We start from the raw sequence: 19,672 nt of genomic DNA on the forward strand, positions 1-19,672 counted from the left end.
GCTCTGTAAAGTAAAAAACACATTTTAGGTTTATTAACAGTAGGTCTGTTAAATACCAACCAGACACACCCACTGTCGTATCCCCGGTTACACCGTATCCACAGTAGAAAGGTTATATCCATAGCGACTGTAAGAAGTCTGCCCTGGTTATTCACTGACCTCGGGACCACATGTTCTGTTGCTCTGAGCCCAGGTCTACTTTACAGGTGTACTGGTAGAGAAGACAGAGATACGATATGGAGGGACAGAGAGGAGGGACAGAGAGGAAAGGAAAGCTAACAGAGTAGTGAGTGAGAGAGAGAAGTGAGAGAGAGAGAGAAGTGTGAGAGAGAGAGAGAGAGAGAGAGAGAGATAAGTGTGTGAGAGAGAGAGAGAGAGAAGTGTGAGAGAGAGAGAGAGAGAGAGAGAGAGAGAGAGAGAGAGAGAGAGAGAGAGAGAGAGAGAGAGAGAGAGAGAGAGAGAGAGAGAGAGAGAGAGAGAGAGAGAGAGAGAGAGATAAGTGTGTGAGAGAGAGAGAGAGAGAAGTGTGAGAGAGAGAGAGAGAGAGAGAGAGAGAGAGAGAGAGAGAGAGAGAGAGAGAGAGAGAGAGAGAGAGAGAGAGAGAGAGAGAGAGAGAGAGAGAGAGAGAGAGATAAGTGAGAGAGAGAGATGGATGGATAGAGGGGGAAAATCTCGTGGAGCTGCCAGCAATAAGGAGGTGAAAGGCCATTGCTAATGTAAGGTGTGTGCATGCAACTGCACACACACGCGGAAACAAACAAACAAACAAACACACACACACACACACACTCTCACCCCTCTACTTTAACTGCATTGTAATGGTGCAGGTCTTATTGCGCGTACAGTAACGGTCACATAACATCTGAACTTCCCGTCTACTCCACGTCCCAAATGTCTATTCCTAACAGTTCAATACTTTTCACCCCAAAATATTTTGACAATCTACAGCAGGGATCATCAACTAGATGTATTTCGGGAGCAGAGGGTCGGGGAGGGGGGTGGGGGGGGGGGGGGGGGCGGAATATAATTACTAATCATTTGCAGGTTGCAATTTGACCGCGAGAATCCCAAACAGATCATTTCAAACCTTGTTGACGTTTGGTATCCGATCACATGTCTCTACTATGTGTGGGAATATGTGGGTACAGAGTTCTGAAATGAAAATCACTTGGAGCTGATCCCCTGGTGGTTTTCACACTCTTTTATGTCACACAAAGAAAAATCTAAAACAAAACTTTGGTATTAAAAATAAAGCCTCTGGCGGGCCGTCAGTTGGGGAAACCCTGTTCTAAAGCACGTAAACCAGCTGTGGTCAACTATACATTACTAATTCTAATTCTATGGTGCAGAAAAAAAACCACCAGCTAAGACTAGCACCGTGGTATATCGTCTACAAGCGACACAAACTCTGGAGCACAGAGTAGGATTGGGGTTAAAGTTCAGTCACTACAGACACTACAAGTGTGTGTGTGCGTGTGCGTGTGTGTGTGTGTATTGCCAGCAGCACTGCTTTACTTCCTTGTCAATGCTGTGAGCCAATCACTGTATGTTGTCTTGCTGTCCAGATAAATGTTGTTACCTTTGGATTGTTTTTATGAATGACTGGTCGCCTAGCGACAGACCTAATAAATCAACATTTCTCCAGAGAAAGAGATTCTTTCAGTTCTAAATGAACATACAGCAGGAACAGGGATTTACTATGTTATAATACGGTGTGTTTTCAAAATGCATCACAACGTGTTATTACCCAATGGGCACACACTGGTTGAACCAACCTGGAGTAGACGTTGAATTGACGTCAGTTACATTGCATAATTTGCATAGCATAATGTATAGATAGTAATATCTGTCCAGTGTTAAGCATTTGGCAACTTTGTCCTCTAGCAAGATATCATTTTCTGAGGTGTGTTTGATCCAGTAATGTTAAATGAGTTAGTGACTTATTGAGATAGGTAAATGAGCCTCAAAACCTATTATTTTGGTGAGGGTCTACAGGTGTAACAATTACAGCTAAACGCAGTCAGGTTTCAGCCCTTAAAAACGTAAAAGACAGAGCCTGTTGCTTTCAGCTCTCCAACTACAGCCGGATCCACTGTCAACTCTCTGCTCTCTCTAGTCTACAGTCCCCCTCCCAGACCCACTGTCAACTCTCTGTTCTCTCTAGTCTACAGTCCCCCTCCCAGACCCACTGTCAACTCTCTCTAGTCTACAGTCCCCTCCCAGATCAACTCTCTGCTCTCTCTAGTCTACAGTCCCCTCCCAGATCAACTCTCTGCTCTCTCTAGTCTACAGTCCCCCTCCCAGATCCACTGTCAACTCTCTGCTCTCTCTAGTCTACAGTCCCCCTCCCAGATCCACTGTCAACTCTCTGCTCTCTCTAGTCTACAGTCCCCCTCCCAGATCCACTGTCAACTCTCTGTTCTCTCTAGTCTACAGTCCCCCTCCCAGACCCACTGTCAACTCTCTCTAGTCTACAGTCCCCTCCGAGATCAACTCTCTGCTCTCTCTAGTCTACAGTCCCCTCCCAGATCAACTCTCTGCTCTCTCTAGTCTACAGTCCCCCTCCCAGACCCACTGTCAACTCTCTGCTCTCTCTAGTCTACAGTCCCCTCCCAGATCAACTCTCTGCTCTCTCTAGTCTACAGTCCCCCTCCCAGATCCACTGTCAACTCTCTGCTCTCTCTAGTCTACAGTCCCCCTCCCAGACCCACTGTCAACTCTCTGCTCTCTCTAGTCTACAGTCCCCCTCCCAGACCCACTGTCAACTCTCTGCTCTCTCTAGTCTACAGTCCCCTCCCAGATCAACTCTCTGCTCTCTCTAGTCTACAGTCCCCCTCCCAGATCCACTGTCAACTCTCTGCTCTCTCTAGTCTACAGTCCCCCTCCCAGACCCACTGTCAACTCTCTGCTCTCTCTAGTCTACAGTCCCCTCCCAGATCAACTCTCTGCTCTCTCTAGTCTACAGTCCCCTCCCAGATCAACTCTCTGCTCTCTCTAGTCTACAGTCCCCTCCCAGATCAACTCTCTGCTCTCTCTAGTCTACAGTCCCCTCCCAGATCAACTCTCTGCTCTCTCTAGTCTACAGTCCCCTCCCAGATCAACTCTCTGCTCTCTCTAGTCTACAGTCCCCCTCCCAGACCCACTGTCAACTCTCTCTAGTCTACAGTCCCCTCCCAGATCAACTCTCTGCTCTCTCTAGTCTACAGTTCCCTCCCAGATCAACTCTCTGCTCTCTCTAGTCTACAGTCCCCCTCCCAGAAGAGTCAACACATTATTCATATCAATATGGTTGCTTTCACTTCCTAATCTCTACATAACATGTCGACATACTCACTGTGGAATGTGATAATTTAAAATGTAGTATGTAATGTAACAGCAGGGAAGAGGTCTCGAACCCTCGACCTTCTTGCCCGAAGTCCAGCGCGCTATCGACTGTGCCGCAAAAGCAGAGTCTATTTCCGCGCTTATAAACCCACAGTAATTACAAGTATTTCTGTTTAAATAGTTTTTACACTATCTTTACGTTATCTGTCAATGAGTTTCAGAACCAATCCCACTGTAATTAGACTAGGCTACATTCACTACGTAGATAGCACAACGTCGGCTATTCTCAGATGCTATTTACGTGAAATCTAAGTAAATGAATGTGGCTAAAATGAGCTGGCCACTGCATATCTGCTTGTTTAGCTGAATGTATTTTATTACTGCGTTAACATATTTGATAGCTGCTGGACACAAACAGTTATCTAACCTCAGACACTGTCCGCGGTCTTTTGACGGGATCCTGGTTACAGTGTTGAATTACACTGACCTGCTGAGGTGACAGCTTCTCATATCAGGTCAATATCGCCATCTTCTGGACATTAAAGGTCAAAGACGTCTACTGCACCATGACTGGCATTTAAACAAGAGGGAATCAATCAAATCAAATGGAAATCATTTCTAATGCATCAAAGTAATGCATTTAAATTAATTTGTATTGGATTGATGTGTCAACAAACATGTATTGATCATGAATAGAATCCGCAATGTCTGCATTTGACTCCACCAGCTGAGAAACGTGGTTTGTCATTCAACTAAAGGATCTCCGTCTACTAGCAGAAAAAATTATTTCTTAAATTTGATCCTCGTTGAGTTTCCGTAGGTTTGGGTGTCATGGTAACTAAATCAACACCTGCTAGCCTCCATGACCTGAATGGAGAGAGATGTTCGAGGTGGCGGAGAGTGAGGAGCTGGCAGGAACCGGTCGTCCCAAATTAATAATTTAACAGCTTTAAAAATGTACATTTGGTCACATGTAGAAGTGAGGCTGTCTTTATATCACTAAATATGCACATTAGAGTCTTGAATGTTTAAAAAAAAATTGTACTCTTGAATATGTTACAATGTATAAGACCTAAAATCTACTTTTATGGACTTGATTATTCCCGTCTTTCTTAGCTAAATGGAATAACTTAGTCGTTGTGCGGTTTCAGTAGTCATTCGGGTGCTTTCGTAAATGCGCTCTGGTTATCTACTCCGATTTCAGAGCACCCTCATCAGTGTACCAGAGCGCTCAACACCCGTTAAATATGGCCCGGTATCAGTAAACGTCGGCAAAAAACAACAACTACTAAATGAATTGTTGCCAGCAGCACAGTTACAGTCACCAACGCTCTGGATAACATGAAAACAGCCTAACCAACTCTGCTAGGGGGAGTAAAATGGTCAGAGTGAGCTATTCTCTCATTTGTACTGCTTGGGTGCTTGACTGCCGTTGTGTACTCCTCTGCGTACTCCTCGGCCAGTGTCCAGTGCGCTCTGAATTTATGAACGGACAATCTGACTACACTCTGAATTTATGAAAGGACAGTCTGACTACACTCTGAATTTATGAAAGGACAGTCTGACTACACTCTGAATTTATGAGCGGACAATCTGACTACACTCTGAATTTATGAACGGACAATCTGACTACACCCTGAATTTATGAACGGACAATCTGACTACACTATACTAAAATAGTGTAGTACTAAATATACTAAAATGAACTGATAGTATATAATGTAGTATGTAATATATACTCATTAAGTATGTAGTATGTTAGTAAGGGTATTCGAACACAGCTCTTTTTGCCAGGGGGGTTTAAAGAGGGGGTAATGCGTCACAGGTAGGTGTGTCCAAGCATACGTGTCCTGTCCGAGCATAGAAGATGACATGCTAGCCATTAGCCTACCTAGAGTAAACAACTGTGTTTGGCATAACTCTGTTCAATTCAGGCCTATAGATTCAGTTCGATTCAGGCCTATAGATTCAGTTCGATTCAGGCCTATAGATTCAGTTCGATTCAGGCCTATAGATTCAGTTCAATTCAGGCCTATAGATTCAGGCCTATAGATTCAGTTCAATTCAGGCCTATAGATTCAGGCCTATAGATTCAGTTCAATTCGGGCCTATAGATTCAGTTCGATTCAGGCCTATAGATTCAGTTCAATTCGGGCCTATAGATGCAGTTTGATTCGGGCCTATAGATTCAGTTCAATTCGTGCCTATAGATTCAGTTCAATTCGGGCCTATAGATTCAGTTCGATTCGGGCCTATAGATTCAGTTCGATTCGGGCCTATAGATTCAGTTCGATTCGGGCCTATAGATTCAGTTCGATTCAGGCCTATAGATTCAGTTCGATTCAGGCCTATAGATTCAGTTCAATTCGGGCCTATAGATTCAGTTCGATTCAGGCCTATAGATTCAGTTAAAACAGAATTAAAGGCTAATTTCTATGGTCAGCTGATTATTGCCTGTAGACACACTATGTCCTGATTGCCTAAGGGAAATATCTGGATACTGTCCTGTTCCCTCCATTTCCTCTCCTCCCTCCTCTGTTCCTCTCTTCCTGCTCCTATCTCTATCTATGTAACAGGTGAAACACAGTACAGCCAGGTGTCTCAGTCCCGAGAGAGAGAGAGTTTCCCATCGCTATATTTGATGGGAAAGTGTGCATATCTGTTTGGTAAGGGTCGGTATTTTTTTATTTTTTTTATTTCACCTTTATTTAACCAGGTAGGCAAGTTGAGAACAAGTTCTCATTTACATTTGCGACCTGGCCAAGATAAACCAAAGCAGTTCGACACATACAACAACACAGAGTTACACATGGAGTAAAACAAACATACAGTCAATAATACAGTACAAAAATAAGTCTGTATACAATGTGAGCAAATGAGGTGAGATAAGGGAGGTAAATGCAAAAAGGCCACCCTTCTCACCTCGCTCAGTCAATAGCCAACCGTGCTCTCGAAAGTAAATAGAGCGGTAGCCTATGATAGTATGGGTAGGCTACAGTATTCCTGTGCAATAGGAGCATGACATCAGAGCCTATTTAAATCTCAGAGCCTATACCAAGGCAGAAGACAGGAACACAATTGATAAACAAAACAGAGAACAACACTTGGTCTACGTGCTATGCCACGTGAGTGTATTCAAACAGTAAAACAGTAACCTATTGTCTTGGAGAGAATATCTATCTGCTATCTCTCATGGTATCACTGTCATGGTATCACTGTCATGGTATCACTGGCATGGTATCACTGTCATATAATTATTACGGTATAAAATAAAATATAACAAAGGCTTTGCCATCCGTCTGTGTGTTCAGGAGGCACTAAGGTCATTGGATACGGAAAGGCTGCTGTGTCTCCATGCAGATGACACCATCACTAGTTAAATAAAATATACCATACAGGGAAAGGACTGCTATTTCAGATGAAGCCTTGGCCATGTCACCTCCTCCACCAGGAACACAGTCCTATCATCACCCCCTCCACCAGGAACACAGTCCTATCATCACCCCCTCCACCAGGAACACAGTCCTATCATCACCTCCTCCACCAGGAACACAGTCCTATCGTCCCCCCCTCCACCAGGAACACAGTCCTATCATCACCCCCTCCACCAGGAACACAGTCCTATCATCACCCCCTCCACCAGGAACACAGTCCTATCATCACCTCCTCCACCAGGAACACAGTCCTATCATCACCTCCTCCACCAGGAACACAGTCCTATCGTCCCCCCCTCCACCCGGAACACAGTCCTATCATCACCTCCTCCACCAGGAACACAGTCCTATCGTCACCCCCTCCACCAGGAACACAGTCCTATCGTCACCCCCTCCACCAGGAACACAGTCCTATCATCACCCCCTCCACCAGGAACACAGTCCTATCATCACCTCCTCCACCAGGAACACAGTCCTATCATCAGCCCCTCCACCAGGAACACAGTCCTATCATCAGCTCCTCCACCAGGAACACAGTCCTATCGTCACACCCTCCACCAGGAACACAGTCCTATCGTCACCCCCTCCACCAGGAACACAGTCCTATCGTCACCCCCTCCACCAGGAACACAGTCCTATCGTCACCTCCTCCACCAGGAACACAGTCCTATCATCACCCCTCCACCAGGAACAGTCCTATCGTCCCCCCCTCCACCGGGAACAGTCCTATCGTCCCCCCCTCCACCCGGAACACAGTCCTATCATCACCTCCTCCACCAGGAACACAGTCCTATCGTCACCCCCTCCACCAGGAACACAGTCCTATCGTCACCCCCTCCACCAGGAACACAGTCCTATCATCACCCCCTCCACCAGGAACACAGTCCTATCATCACCTCCTCCACCAGGAACACAGTCCTATCATCAGCCCCTCCACCAGGAACACAGTCCTATCATCAGCTCCTCCACCAGGAACACAGTCCTATCGTCACACCCTCCACCAGGAACACAGTCCTATCGTCACCCCCTCCACCAGGAACACAGTCCTATCGTCACCCCCTCCACCAGGAACACAGTCCTATCGTCACCTCCTCCACCAGGAACACAGTCCTATCATCACCCCTCCACCAGGAACAGTCCTATCGTCCCCCCCTCCACCGGGAACAGTCCTATCGTCCCCCCCTCCACCAGGAACACAGTCCTATCATCACCCCCTCCACGAGGAACACAGTCCTATCATCACCCCCTCCACGAGGAACACAGTCCTATCGTCACCCCCTCCACCAGGAACACAGTCCTATCATCACCCCCTCCACCAGGAACACAGTCCTATCATCACCTCCTCCACCAGGAACACAGTCCTATCATCAGCCCCTCCACCAGGAACACAGTCCTATCATCAGCTCCTCCACCAGGAACACAGTCCTATCGTCACACCCTCCACCAGGAACACAGTCCTATCGTCACCCCCTCCACCAGGAACACAGTCCTATCGTCACCCCCTCCACCAGGAACACAGTCCTATCGTCACCTCCTCCACCAGGAACACAGTCCTATCATCACCCCTCCACCAGGAACAGTCCTATCGTCCCCCCCTCCACCGGGAACAGTCCTATCGTCCCCCCCTCCACCAGGAACACAGTCCTATCATCACCCCCTCCACGAGGAACACAGTCCTATCATCACCCCCTCCACGAGGAACACAGTCCTATCGTCACCCCCTCCACCAGGAACACAGTCCTATCATCACCCCCTCCACCAGGAACACAGTCCTATCATCACCCCCTCCACCAGGAACACAGTCCTATCAAAGCGTCCATCTCTCAAACTGATTTCCCTTCCATGCTGACAGAGTCTCGTATTCAGGGGTTTGTCTTTTAGATCACATCGAAACAGGCTGCTCTTAGTAAACAACCTATAGAAACAGGCTGCTCCTAGTAAACAACCTATAGAAACAGGCTGCTCCTAGTAAACAACCCATAGAAACAGGCTGCTCCTAGTAAACAACCCATAGAAACAGGCTGCTCCTAGTAAACAACCTATAGAAACAGGCTGCTCCTAGTAAACAACCTATAGAAACAGGCTGCTCCTGGTAAACAACCCATAGAAACAGGCTGCTCCTAGTAAACAACCCATAGAAACAGGCTGCTCCTAGTAAACAACCTATAGAAACAGGCTGCTCCTAGTAAACAACCCATAGAAACAGGCTGCTCCTAGTAAACAACCCATAGAAACAGGCTGCTCCTAGTAAACAACCCATAGAAACAGGCTGCTCCTAGTAAACAACCCATAGAAACAGGCTGCTCCTAGTAAACAACCCATAGAAACAGGCTGCTCCTAGTAAACAACCCATAGAAACAGGCTGCTCCTAGTAAACAACCTATAGAAACAGGCTGCTCCTAGTAAACAACCTATAGAAACAGGCTGCTCCTAGTAAACAACCTATAGAAACAGGCTGCTCCTAGTAAACAACCCATAGAAACAGGCTGCTCCTAGTAAACAACCCATAGAAACAGGCTGCTCCTAGTAAACAACCTATAGAAACAGGCTGCTCCTAGTAAACAACCTATAGAAACAGGCTGCTCCTAGTAAACAACCCATAGAAACAGGCTGCTCCTAGTAAACAACCCATAGAAACAGGCTGCTCCTAGTAAACAACCCATAAAACAGGCTGCTCCTAGTAAACAACCCATAGAAACAGGCTGCTCCTAGTAAACAACCCATAGAAACAGGCTGCTCCTAGTAAACAACCCATAGAAACGGGCTGCTCCTAGTAAACAACCCATAGAAACGGGCTGCTCCTAGTAAACAACCCATAGAAACGGGCTGCTCCTAGTAAACAACCCATAGGAACGGGCTGCTCCTAGTAAACAACCCATAGAAACGGGCTGCTCCTAGTAAACAACCCATAGAAACGGGCTGCTCCTAGTAAACAACCCATAGAAACGGGCTGCTCCTAGTAAACAACCCATAGAAACGGGCTGCTCCTAGTAAACAACCCATAGAAACGGGCTGCTCCTAGTAAACAACCCATAGAAACAGGCTGCTCCTAGTAAACAACCCATAGAAACAGGCTGCTCCTAGTAAACAACCCATAGAAACAGGCTGCTCCTAGTAAACAACCCATAGAAACGGGCTGCTCCTAGTAAACAACCCATAGAAACGGGCTGCTCCTAGTAAACAACCCATAGAAACGGGCTGCTCCTAGTAAACAACCCATAGAAACGGGCTGCTCCTAGTAAACAACCCATAGAAACGGGCTGCTCCTAGTAAACAACCCATAGAAACAGGCTGCTCCTAGTAAACAACCTATAGAAACAGGCTGCTCCTAGTAAACAACCCATAGAAACAGGCTGCTCCTAGTAAACAACCCATAGAAACAGGCTGCTCCTAGTAAACAACCCATAGAAACAGGCTGCTCCTAGTAAACAACCCATAGAAACGGGCTGCTCCTAGTAAACAACCCATAGAAACGGGCTGCTCCTAGTAAACAACCCATAGAAACGGGCTGCTCCTAGTAAACAACCCATAGAAACGGGCTGCTCCTAGTAAACAACCCACAGAAACGGGCTGCTCCTAGTAAACAACCCATAGAAACGGGCTGCTCCTAGTAAACAACCCATAGAAACGGGCTGCTCCTAGTAAACAACCCATAGAAACAGGCTGCTCCTAGTAAACAACCCATAGAAACAGGCTGCTCCTAGTAAACAACCCATAGAAACAGGCTGCTCCTAGTAAACAACCCATAGAAACAGGCTGCTCCTAGTAAACAACCCATAGAAACGGGCTGCTCCTAGTAAACAACCCATAGAAACGGGCTGCTCCTAGTAAACAACCCATAGAAACAGTCTGCTCCTAGTAAACAACCCATAGAAACGGGCTGCTCCTAGTAAACAACCCATAGAAACGGGCTGCTCCTAGTAAACAACCCATAAAAAACGGGCTGCTCCTAGTAAACAACCCATAGAAACAGGCTGCTCCTAGTAAACAACCTATAGAAACAGGCTGCTCCTAGTAAACAACCCATAGAAACAGGCTGCTCCTAGTAAACAACCTATAGAAACAGGCTGCTCCTAGTAAACAACCTATAGAAACAGGCTGCTCCTAGTAAACAACCCATAGAAACAGGCTGCTCCTAGTAAACAACCTATAGAAACAGGCTGCTCCTAGTAAACAACCTAGAGAAACAGGCTGCTCCTAGTAAACAACCTATAGAAACAGACTGCTCCTAGTAAACAACCCATAGAAACAGGCTGCTCCTAGTAAACAACCCAGAGAAACAGGCTGCTCCTAGTAAACAACCTATAGAAACAGGCTGCTCCTAGTAAACAACCTATAGAAACAGGCTGCTCCTAGTAAAATACCCATAGAAACAGGCTGCTCCTTGTAAACAACCCATCGAAACAGGCTGCTCCTAGTAAACAACCTATAGAAACAGGCTGCTCCTAGTAAACAACCCATAGAAACAGGCTGCTCCTTGTAAACAACCCATAGAAACAGGCTGCTCCTAGTAAACAACCTATAGAAACAGGCTGCTCCTAGTAAACAATCCATAGAAACAGGCTGCTCCTAGTAAACAACCCATAGAAACAGGCTGCTCCTTGTAAACAACCCATAGAAACAGGCTGCTCCTAGTAAATAACCTATAGAAACAGGCTGCTCCTAGTAAACAACCCATAGAAACAGGCTGCTCCTAGTAATCAACCCATAGAAACAGGCTGCTCCTTGTAAACAACCCATAGAAACAGGCTGCTCCTTGTAAACAACCCATAGAAACAGGCTGCTCCTAGTAAACAACCTATAGAAACAGGCTGCTCCTAGTAAACAACTCATAGAAACAGGCTGCTCCTAGTAAACAACCTATAGAAACAGGCTGCTCCTAGTAAACAACCTATAGAAACAGGCTGCTCCTAGTAAACAACCCATAGAAACAGGCTGCTCCTAGTAAACAACCCATAGAAACAGGCTGCTCCTTGTAAACAACCCATAGAAACAGGCTGCTCCTAGTAAACAACCTATAGAAACAGGCTGCTCCTAGTAAACAACCCATAGAAACAGGCTGCTCCTAGCAATCAACCCATAGAAACAGGCTGCTCCTTGTAAACAACCCATAGAAACAGGCTGCTCCTTGTAAACAACCCAAAGAAACAGGCTGCTCCTAGTAAACAACCTATAGAAACAAGCTGCTCCTAGTAAACAACCCATAGAAACAGGCTGCTCCTAGTAAACAACCCATAGAAACAGGCTGCTCCTAGTAAACAACCCATAGAAACAGGCTGCTCCTAGTAAACAACCCATAGAAACAGGCTGCTCTTAGTAAACAACCTAGAGAAACAGGCTGCTCCTAGTAAACAACCCATAGAAACAGGCTGCTCCTAGTAAACAACCCATAGAAACAGGCTGCTCCTAGTAAACAACCCATAGAAACAGGCTGCTCCTAGTAAACAACCCATAGAAACAGGCTGCTCCTAGTAAACAACCCATAGAAACAGGCTGCTCCTAGTAAACAACCCATAGAAACAGGCTGCTCCTAGTAAACAACCCATAGAAACAGGCTGCTCCTAGTAAACAACCCATAGAAACGGGCTGCTCCTAGTAAACAACCCATAGAAACGGGCTGCTCCTAGTAAACAACCCATAGAAACGGGCTGCTCCTAGTAAACAACCCATAGAAACGGGCTGCTCCTAGTATACAACCCATAGAAACGGGCTGCTCCTAGTAAACAACCCATAGAAACGGGCTGCTCCTAGTAAACAACCCATAGAAACGGGCTGCTCCTAGTAAACAACCCATAGAAACGGGCTGCTCCTAGTAAACAACCCATAGAAACGGGCTGCTCCTAGTAAACAACCTATAGAAACGGGCTGCTCCTAGTAAACAACCCATAGAAACGGGCTGCTCCTAGTAAACAACCTATAGAAACGGGCTGCTCCTAGTAAACAACCTATAGAAACAGGCTGCTCCTAGTAAACAACCCATAGAAACAGGCTGCTCCTAGTAAACAACCTATAGAAACAGGCTGCTCCTAGTAAACAACCTAGAGAAACAGGCTGCTCCTAGTAAACAACCTATAGAAACAGGCTGCTCCTAGTAAACAACCCATAGAAACAGGCTGCTCCTTGTAAACAACCCATCGAAACAGGCTGCTCCTTGTAAACAACCCATCGAAACAGGCTGCTCCTAGTAAACAACCCATAGAAACAGGCTGCTCCTTGTAAACAACCCATAGAAACAGGCTGCTCCTAGTAAACAACCCATAGAAACAGGCTGCTCCTAGTAAACAACCCATAGAAACAGGCTGCTCCTAGTAAACAACCTATAGAAACAGGCTGCTCCTAGTAAACAACCTAGAGAAACAGGCTGCTCCTAGTAAACAACCTATAGAAACAGGCTGCTCCTAGTAAACAACCCATAGAAACAGGCTGCTCCTAGTAAACAACCCATAGAAACAGGCTGCTCCTTGTAAACAACCCATAGAAACAGGCTGCTCCTTGTAAACAACCCAAAGAAACAGGCTGCTCCTAGTAAACAACCTATAGAAACAAGCTGCTCCTAGTAAACAACCCATAGAAACAGGCTGCTCCTAGTAAACAACCCATAGAAACAGGCTGCTCCTAGTAAACAACCCATAGAAACAGGCTGCTCCTAGTAAACAACCCATAGAAACAGGCTGCTCTTAGTAAACAACCTAGAGAAACAGGCTGCTCCTAGTAAACAACCCATAGAAACAGGCTGCTCCTAGTAAACAACCCATAGAAACAGGCTGCTCCTAGTAAACAACCCATAGAAACAGGCTGCTCCTAGTAAACAACCCATAGAAACAGGCTGCTCCTAGTAAACAACCCATAGAAACAGGCTGCTCCTAGTAAACAACCCATAGAAACAGGCTGCTCCTAGTAAACAACCCATAGAAACAGGCTGCTCCTAGTAAACAACCCATAGAAACAGGCTGCTCCTAGTAAACAACCCATAGAAACAGGCTGCTCCTAGTAAACAACCTATAGAAACAGGCTGCTCCTAGTAAACACCCTATAGAAACAGGCTGCTCCTAGTAAACAACCCATAGAAACAGGCTGCTCCTAGTAAACAACCCATAGAAACAGGCTGCTCCTAGTAAACAACCCATAGAAACAGGCTGCTCCTAGTAAACAACCCATAGAAACAGGCTGCTCCTAGTAAACAACCCATAGAAACAGGCTGCTCCTAGTAAAAAACCCATAGAAACAGGCTGCTCCTAGTAAACAACCCATAGAAACAGGCTGCTCCTAGTAAACAACCCATAGAAACAGGCTGCTCCTAGTAAACAACCTATAGAAACAGGCTGCTCCTAGTAAACACCCTATAGAAACAGGCTGCTCCTAGTAAACAACCCATAGAAACAGGCTGCTCCTAGTAAACAACCCATAGAAACAGGCTGCTCCTAGTAAACAACCCATAGAAACAGGCTGCTCCTAGTAAACAACCTATAGAAACAGGCTGCTCTTAGTAAACAACCTATAGAAACAGGCTGCTCCTAGTAAACAACCCATAGAAACAGGCTGCTCCTAGTAAACAACCCATAGAAACAGGCTGCTCCTAGTAAACAACCCATAGAAACAGGCTGCTCCTAGTAAACAACCCATAGAAACAGGCTGCTCCTAGTAAACAACCTATAGAAACAGGCTGCTCCTAGTAAACACCCTATAGAAACAGGCTGCTCCTAGTAAACAACCCATAGAAACAGGCTGCTCCTAGTAAACAACCCATAGAAACAGGCTGCTCCTAGTAAACAACCCATAGAAACAGGCTGCTCCTAGTAAACAACCTATAGAAACAGGCTGCTCCTAGTAAACAACCTATAGAAACAGGCTGCTCCTAGTAAACAACCCATAGAAACAGGCTGCTCCTAGTAAACAACCCATAGAAACAGGCTGCTCCTAGTAAACAACCCATAGAAACAGGCTGCTCCTAGTAAACAACCTATAGAAACAGGCTGCTCCTAGTAAACAACCTATAGAAACAGGCTGCTCCTAGTAAACAACCCATAGAAACAGGCTGCTCCTAGTAAACAACCCATAGAAACAGGCTGCTCCTAGTAAACAACCTATAGAAACAGGCTGCTCCTAGTAAACAACCTATAGAAACAGGCTGCTCCTAGTAAACAACCCATAGAAACAGGCTGCTCCTAGTAAACAACCCATAGAAACAGGCTGCTCCTAGCAATCAACCCATAGAAACAGGCTGCTCCTTGTAAACAACCCATAGAAACAGGCTGCTCCTTGTAAACAACCCAAAGAAACAGGCTGCTCCTAGTAAACAACCTATAGAAACAAGCTGCTCCTAGTAAACAACCCATAGAAACAGGCTGCTCCTAGTAAACAACCCATAGAAACAGGCTGCTCCTAGTAAACAACCCATAGAAACAGGCTGCTCCTAGTAAACAACCCATAGAAACAGGCTGCTCCTAGTAAACAACCCATAGAAACAGGCTGCTCTTAGTAAACAACCTAGAGAAACAGGCTGCTCCTAGTAAACAACCCATAGAAACAGGCTGCTCCTAGTAAACAACCTATAGAAACAGGCTGCTCCTAGTAAACAACCCATAGAAACAGGCTGCTCCTAGTAAACTACCCATAGAAACAGGCTGCTCCTAGTAAACAACCCATAGAAACAGGCTGCTCCTAGTAAACAACCCATAGAAACAGGCTGCTCCTAGTAAACAACCCATAGAAACGGGCTGCTCCTAGTAAACAACCCATAGAAACGGGCTGCTCCTAGTAAACAACCCATAGAAACGGGCTGCTCCTAGTAAACAACCCATAGAAACGGGCTGCTCCTAGTAAACAACCCATAGAAACGGGCTGCTCCTAGTATACAACCCATAGAAACGGGCTGCTCCTAGTAAACAACCCATAGAAACGGGCTGCTCCTAGTAAACAACCCATAGAAACGGGCTGCTCCTAGTAAACAACCCATAGAAACGGGCTGCTCCTAGTAAACAACCCATAGAAACGGGCTGCTCCTAGTAAACAACCCATAGAAACGGGCTGCTCCTAGTAAACAACCTATAGAAACGGGCTGCTCCTAGTAAACAACCCATAGAAACGGGCTGCTCCTAGTAAACAACCTATAGAAACAGGCTGCTCCTAGTAAACAACCTATAGAAACAGGCTGCTCCTAGTAAACAACCCATAGAAACAGGCTGCTCCTAGTAAACAACCCATAGAAACAGGCTGCTCCTAGTAAACAACCTAGAGAAACAGGCTGCTCCTAGTAAACAACCCATAGAAACAGGCTGCTCCTTGTAAACAACCCATCGAAACAGGCTGCTCCTTGTAAACAACCCATCGAAACAGGCTGCTCCTAGTAAACAACCCATAGAAACAGGCTGCTCCTTGTAAACAACCCATAGAAACAGACTGCTCCTAGTAAACAACCCATAGAAACAGGCTGCTCCTAGTAAACAACCCATAGAAACAGGCTGCTCCTAGTAAACAACCTATAGAAACAGGCTGCTCCTAGTAAACAACCTAGAGAAACAGGCTGCTCCTAGTAAACAACCTATAGAAACAGGCTGCTCCTAGTAAACAACCCATAGAAACAGGCTGCTCCTAGTAAACAACCCATAGAAACAGGCTGCTCCTTGTAAACAACCCATAGAAACAGGCTGCTCCTTGTAAACAACCCAAAGAAACAGGCTGCTCCTAGTAAACAACCTATAGAAACAAGCTGCTCCTAGTAAACAACCCATAGAAACAGGCTGCTCCTAGTAAACAACCCATAGAAACAGGCTGCTCCTAGTAAACAACCCATAGAAACAGGCTGCTCCTAGTAAACAACCCATAGAAACAGGCTGCTCTTAGTAAACAACCTAGAGAAACAGGCTGCTCCTAGTAAACAACCCATAGAAACAGGCTGCTCCTAGTAAACAACCCATAGAAACAGGCTGCTCCTAGTAAACAACCCATAGAAACAGGCTGCTCCTAGTAAACAACCCATAGAAACAGGCTGCTCCTAGTAAACAACCCATAGAAACAGGCTGCTCCTAGTAAACAACCCATAGAAACAGGCTGCTCCTAGTAAACAACCCATAGAAACAGGCTGCTCCTAGTAAACAACCCATAGAAACAGGCTGCTCCTAGTAAACAACCCATAGAAACAGGCTGCTCCTAGTAAACAACCTATAGAAACAGGCTGCTCCTAGTAAACACCCTATAGAAACAGGCTGCTCCTAGTAAACAACCCATAGAAACAGGCTGCTCCTAGTAAACAACCCATAGAAACAGGCTGCTCCTAGTAAACAACCCATAGAAACAGGCTGCTCCTAGTAAACAACCCATAGAAACAGGCTGCTCCTAGTAAACAACCCATAGAAACAGGCTGCTCCTAGTAAAAAACCCATAGAAACAGGCTGCTCCTAGTAAACAACCCATAGAAACAGGCTGCTCCTAGTAAACAACCCATAGAAACAGGCTGCTCCTAGTAAACAACCTATAGAAACAGGCTGCTCCTAGTAAACACCCTATAGAAACAGGCTGCTCCTAGTAAACAACCCATAGAAACAGGCTGCTCCTAGTAAACAACCCATAGAAACAGGCTGCTCCTAGTAAACAACCCATAGAAACAGGCTGCTCCTAGTAAACAACCTATAGAAACAGGCTGCTCTTAGTAAACAACCTATAGAAACAGGCTGCTCCTAGTAAACAACCCATAGAAACAGGCTGCTCCTAGTAAACAACCCATAGAAACAGGCTGCTCCTAGTAAACAACCCATAGAAACAGGCTGCTCCTAGTAAACAACCCATAGAAACAGGCTGCTCCTAGTAAACAACCTATAGAAACAGGCTGCTCCTAGTAAACACCCTATAGAAACAGGCTGCTCCTAGTAAACAACCCATAGAAACAGGCTGCTCCTAGTAAACAACCCATAGAAACAGGCTGCTCCTAGTAAACAACCCATAGAAACAGGCTGCTCCTAGTAAACAACCTATAGAAACAGGCTGCTCCTAGTAAACAACCTATAGAAACAGGCTGCTCCTAGTAAACAACCCATAGAAACAGGCTGCTCCTAGTAAACAACCCATAGAAACAGGCTGCTCCTAGTAAACAACCCATAGAAACAGGCTGCTCCTAGTAAACAACCTATAGAAACAGGCTGCTCCTAGTAAACAACCTATAGAAACAGGCTGCTCCTAGTAAACAACCCATAGAAACAGGCTGCTCCTAGTAAACAACCCATAGAAACAGGCTGCTCCTAGTAAACAACCTATAGAAACAGGCTGCTCCTAGTAAACAACCTATAGAAACAGGCTGCTCCTAGTAAACAACCCATAGAAACAGGCTGCTCCTAGTAAACAACCCATAGAAACAGGCTGCTCCTAGCAATCAACCCATAGAAACAGGCTGCTCCTTGTAAACAACCCATAGAAACAGGCTGCTCCTTGTAAACAACCCAAAGAAACAGGCTGCTCCTAGTAAACAACCTATAGAAACAAGCTGCTCCTAGTAAACAACCCATAGAAACAGGCTGCTCCTAGTAAACAACCCATAGAAACAGGCTGCTCCTAGTAAACAACCCATAGAAACAGGCTGCTCCTAGTAAACAACCCATAGAAACAGGCTGCTCCTAGTAAACAACCCATAGAAACAGGCTGCTCTTAGTAAACAACCTAGAGAAACAGGCTGCTCCTAGTAAACAACCCATAGAAACAGGCTGCTCCTAGTAAACAACCTATAGAAACAGGCTGCTCCTAGTAAACAACCCATAGAAACAGGCTGCTCCTAGTAAACTACCCATAGAAACAGGCTGCTCCTAGTAAACAACCCATAGAAACAGGCTGCTCCTAGTAAACAACCCATAGAAACAGGCTGCTCCTAGTAAACAACCCATAGAAACGGGCTGCTCCTAGTAAACAACCCATAGAAACGGGCTGCTCCTAGTAAACAACCCATAGAAACGGGCTGCTCCTAGTAAACAACCCATAGAAACGGGCTGCTCCTAGTAAACAACCCATAGAAACGGGCTGCTCCTAGTATACAACCCATAGAAACGGGCTGCTCCTAGTAAACAACCCATAGAAACGGGCTGCTCCTAGTAAACAACCCATAGAAACGGGCTGCTCCTAGTAAACAACCCATAGAAACGGGCTGCTCCTAGTAAACAACCCATAGAAACGGGCTGCTCCTAGTAAACAACCCATAGAAACGGGCTGCTCCTAGTAAACAACCTATAGAAACGGGCTGCTCCTAGTAAACAACCCATAGAAACGGGCTGCTCCTAGTAAACAACCTATAGAAACAGGCTGCTCCTAGTAAACAACCTATAGAAACAGGCTGCTCCTAGTAAACAACCCATAGAAACAGGCTGCTCCTAGTAAACAACCCATAGAAACAGGCTGCTCCTAGTAAACAACCTAGAGAAACAGGCTGCTCCTAGTAAACAACCTATAGAAACAGGCTGCTCCTAGTAAACAACCCATAGAAACAGGCTGCTCCTTGTAAACAACCCATCGAAACAGGCTGCTCCTTGTAAACAACCCATCGAAACAGGCTGCTCCTAGTAAACAACCCATAGAAACAGGCTGATCCTTGTAAACAACCCATAGAAACAGGCTGCTCCTAGTAAACAACCCATAGAAGCAGGCTGCTCCTAGTAAACAACCCATAGAAACAGGCTGCTCCTAGTAAACAACCTATAGAAACAGGCTGCTCCTAGTAAACAACCTAGAGAAACAGGCTGCTCCTAGTAAACAACCTATAGAAACAGGCTGCTCCTAGTAAACAACCCATAGAAACCGGCTGCTCCTAGTAAACAACCTAGAGAAACAGGCTGCTCCTAGTAAACAACCCATAGAAACAGGCTGCTCCTAGTAAACAACCCATAGAAACAGGCTGCTCCTTGTAAACAAAACAACCCATAGAAACAGGCTGCTCC

General features: G+C 45.7%; 1 protein-coding gene across 6 annotated transcripts in view; it reads right to left on the reverse strand.

The window, feature by feature from the left end:
• Window positions 1–19,672, reverse strand: part of LOC129856187 (epidermal growth factor receptor kinase substrate 8-like protein 2) — a 166,843-nt gene that overhangs the window by 55,492 nt on the left and 91,679 nt on the right. For 5 of the 6 annotated variants that reach the window (XM_055924298.1, XM_055924297.1, XM_055924302.1 and 2 more), the window contains one exon: window positions 1–3. This exon is cut by the window's left edge and continues 62 nt beyond it. In XM_055924298.1, coding sequence (XP_055780273.1) covers window positions 1–3 — 3 coding nt within the window. Of the gene's footprint in view, window positions 4–159; window positions 288–19,672 lie in introns of those variants that run through there. The other variant, XM_055924300.1, reaches the window with a different exon arrangement.

The sequence above is a fragment of the Salvelinus fontinalis genome, chromosome 5 (assembly GCF_029448725.1).
Source record: "Salvelinus fontinalis isolate EN_2023a chromosome 5, ASM2944872v1, whole genome shotgun sequence".
Lineage (NCBI taxonomy): Eukaryota > Metazoa > Chordata > Actinopteri > Salmoniformes > Salmonidae > Salvelinus > Salvelinus fontinalis.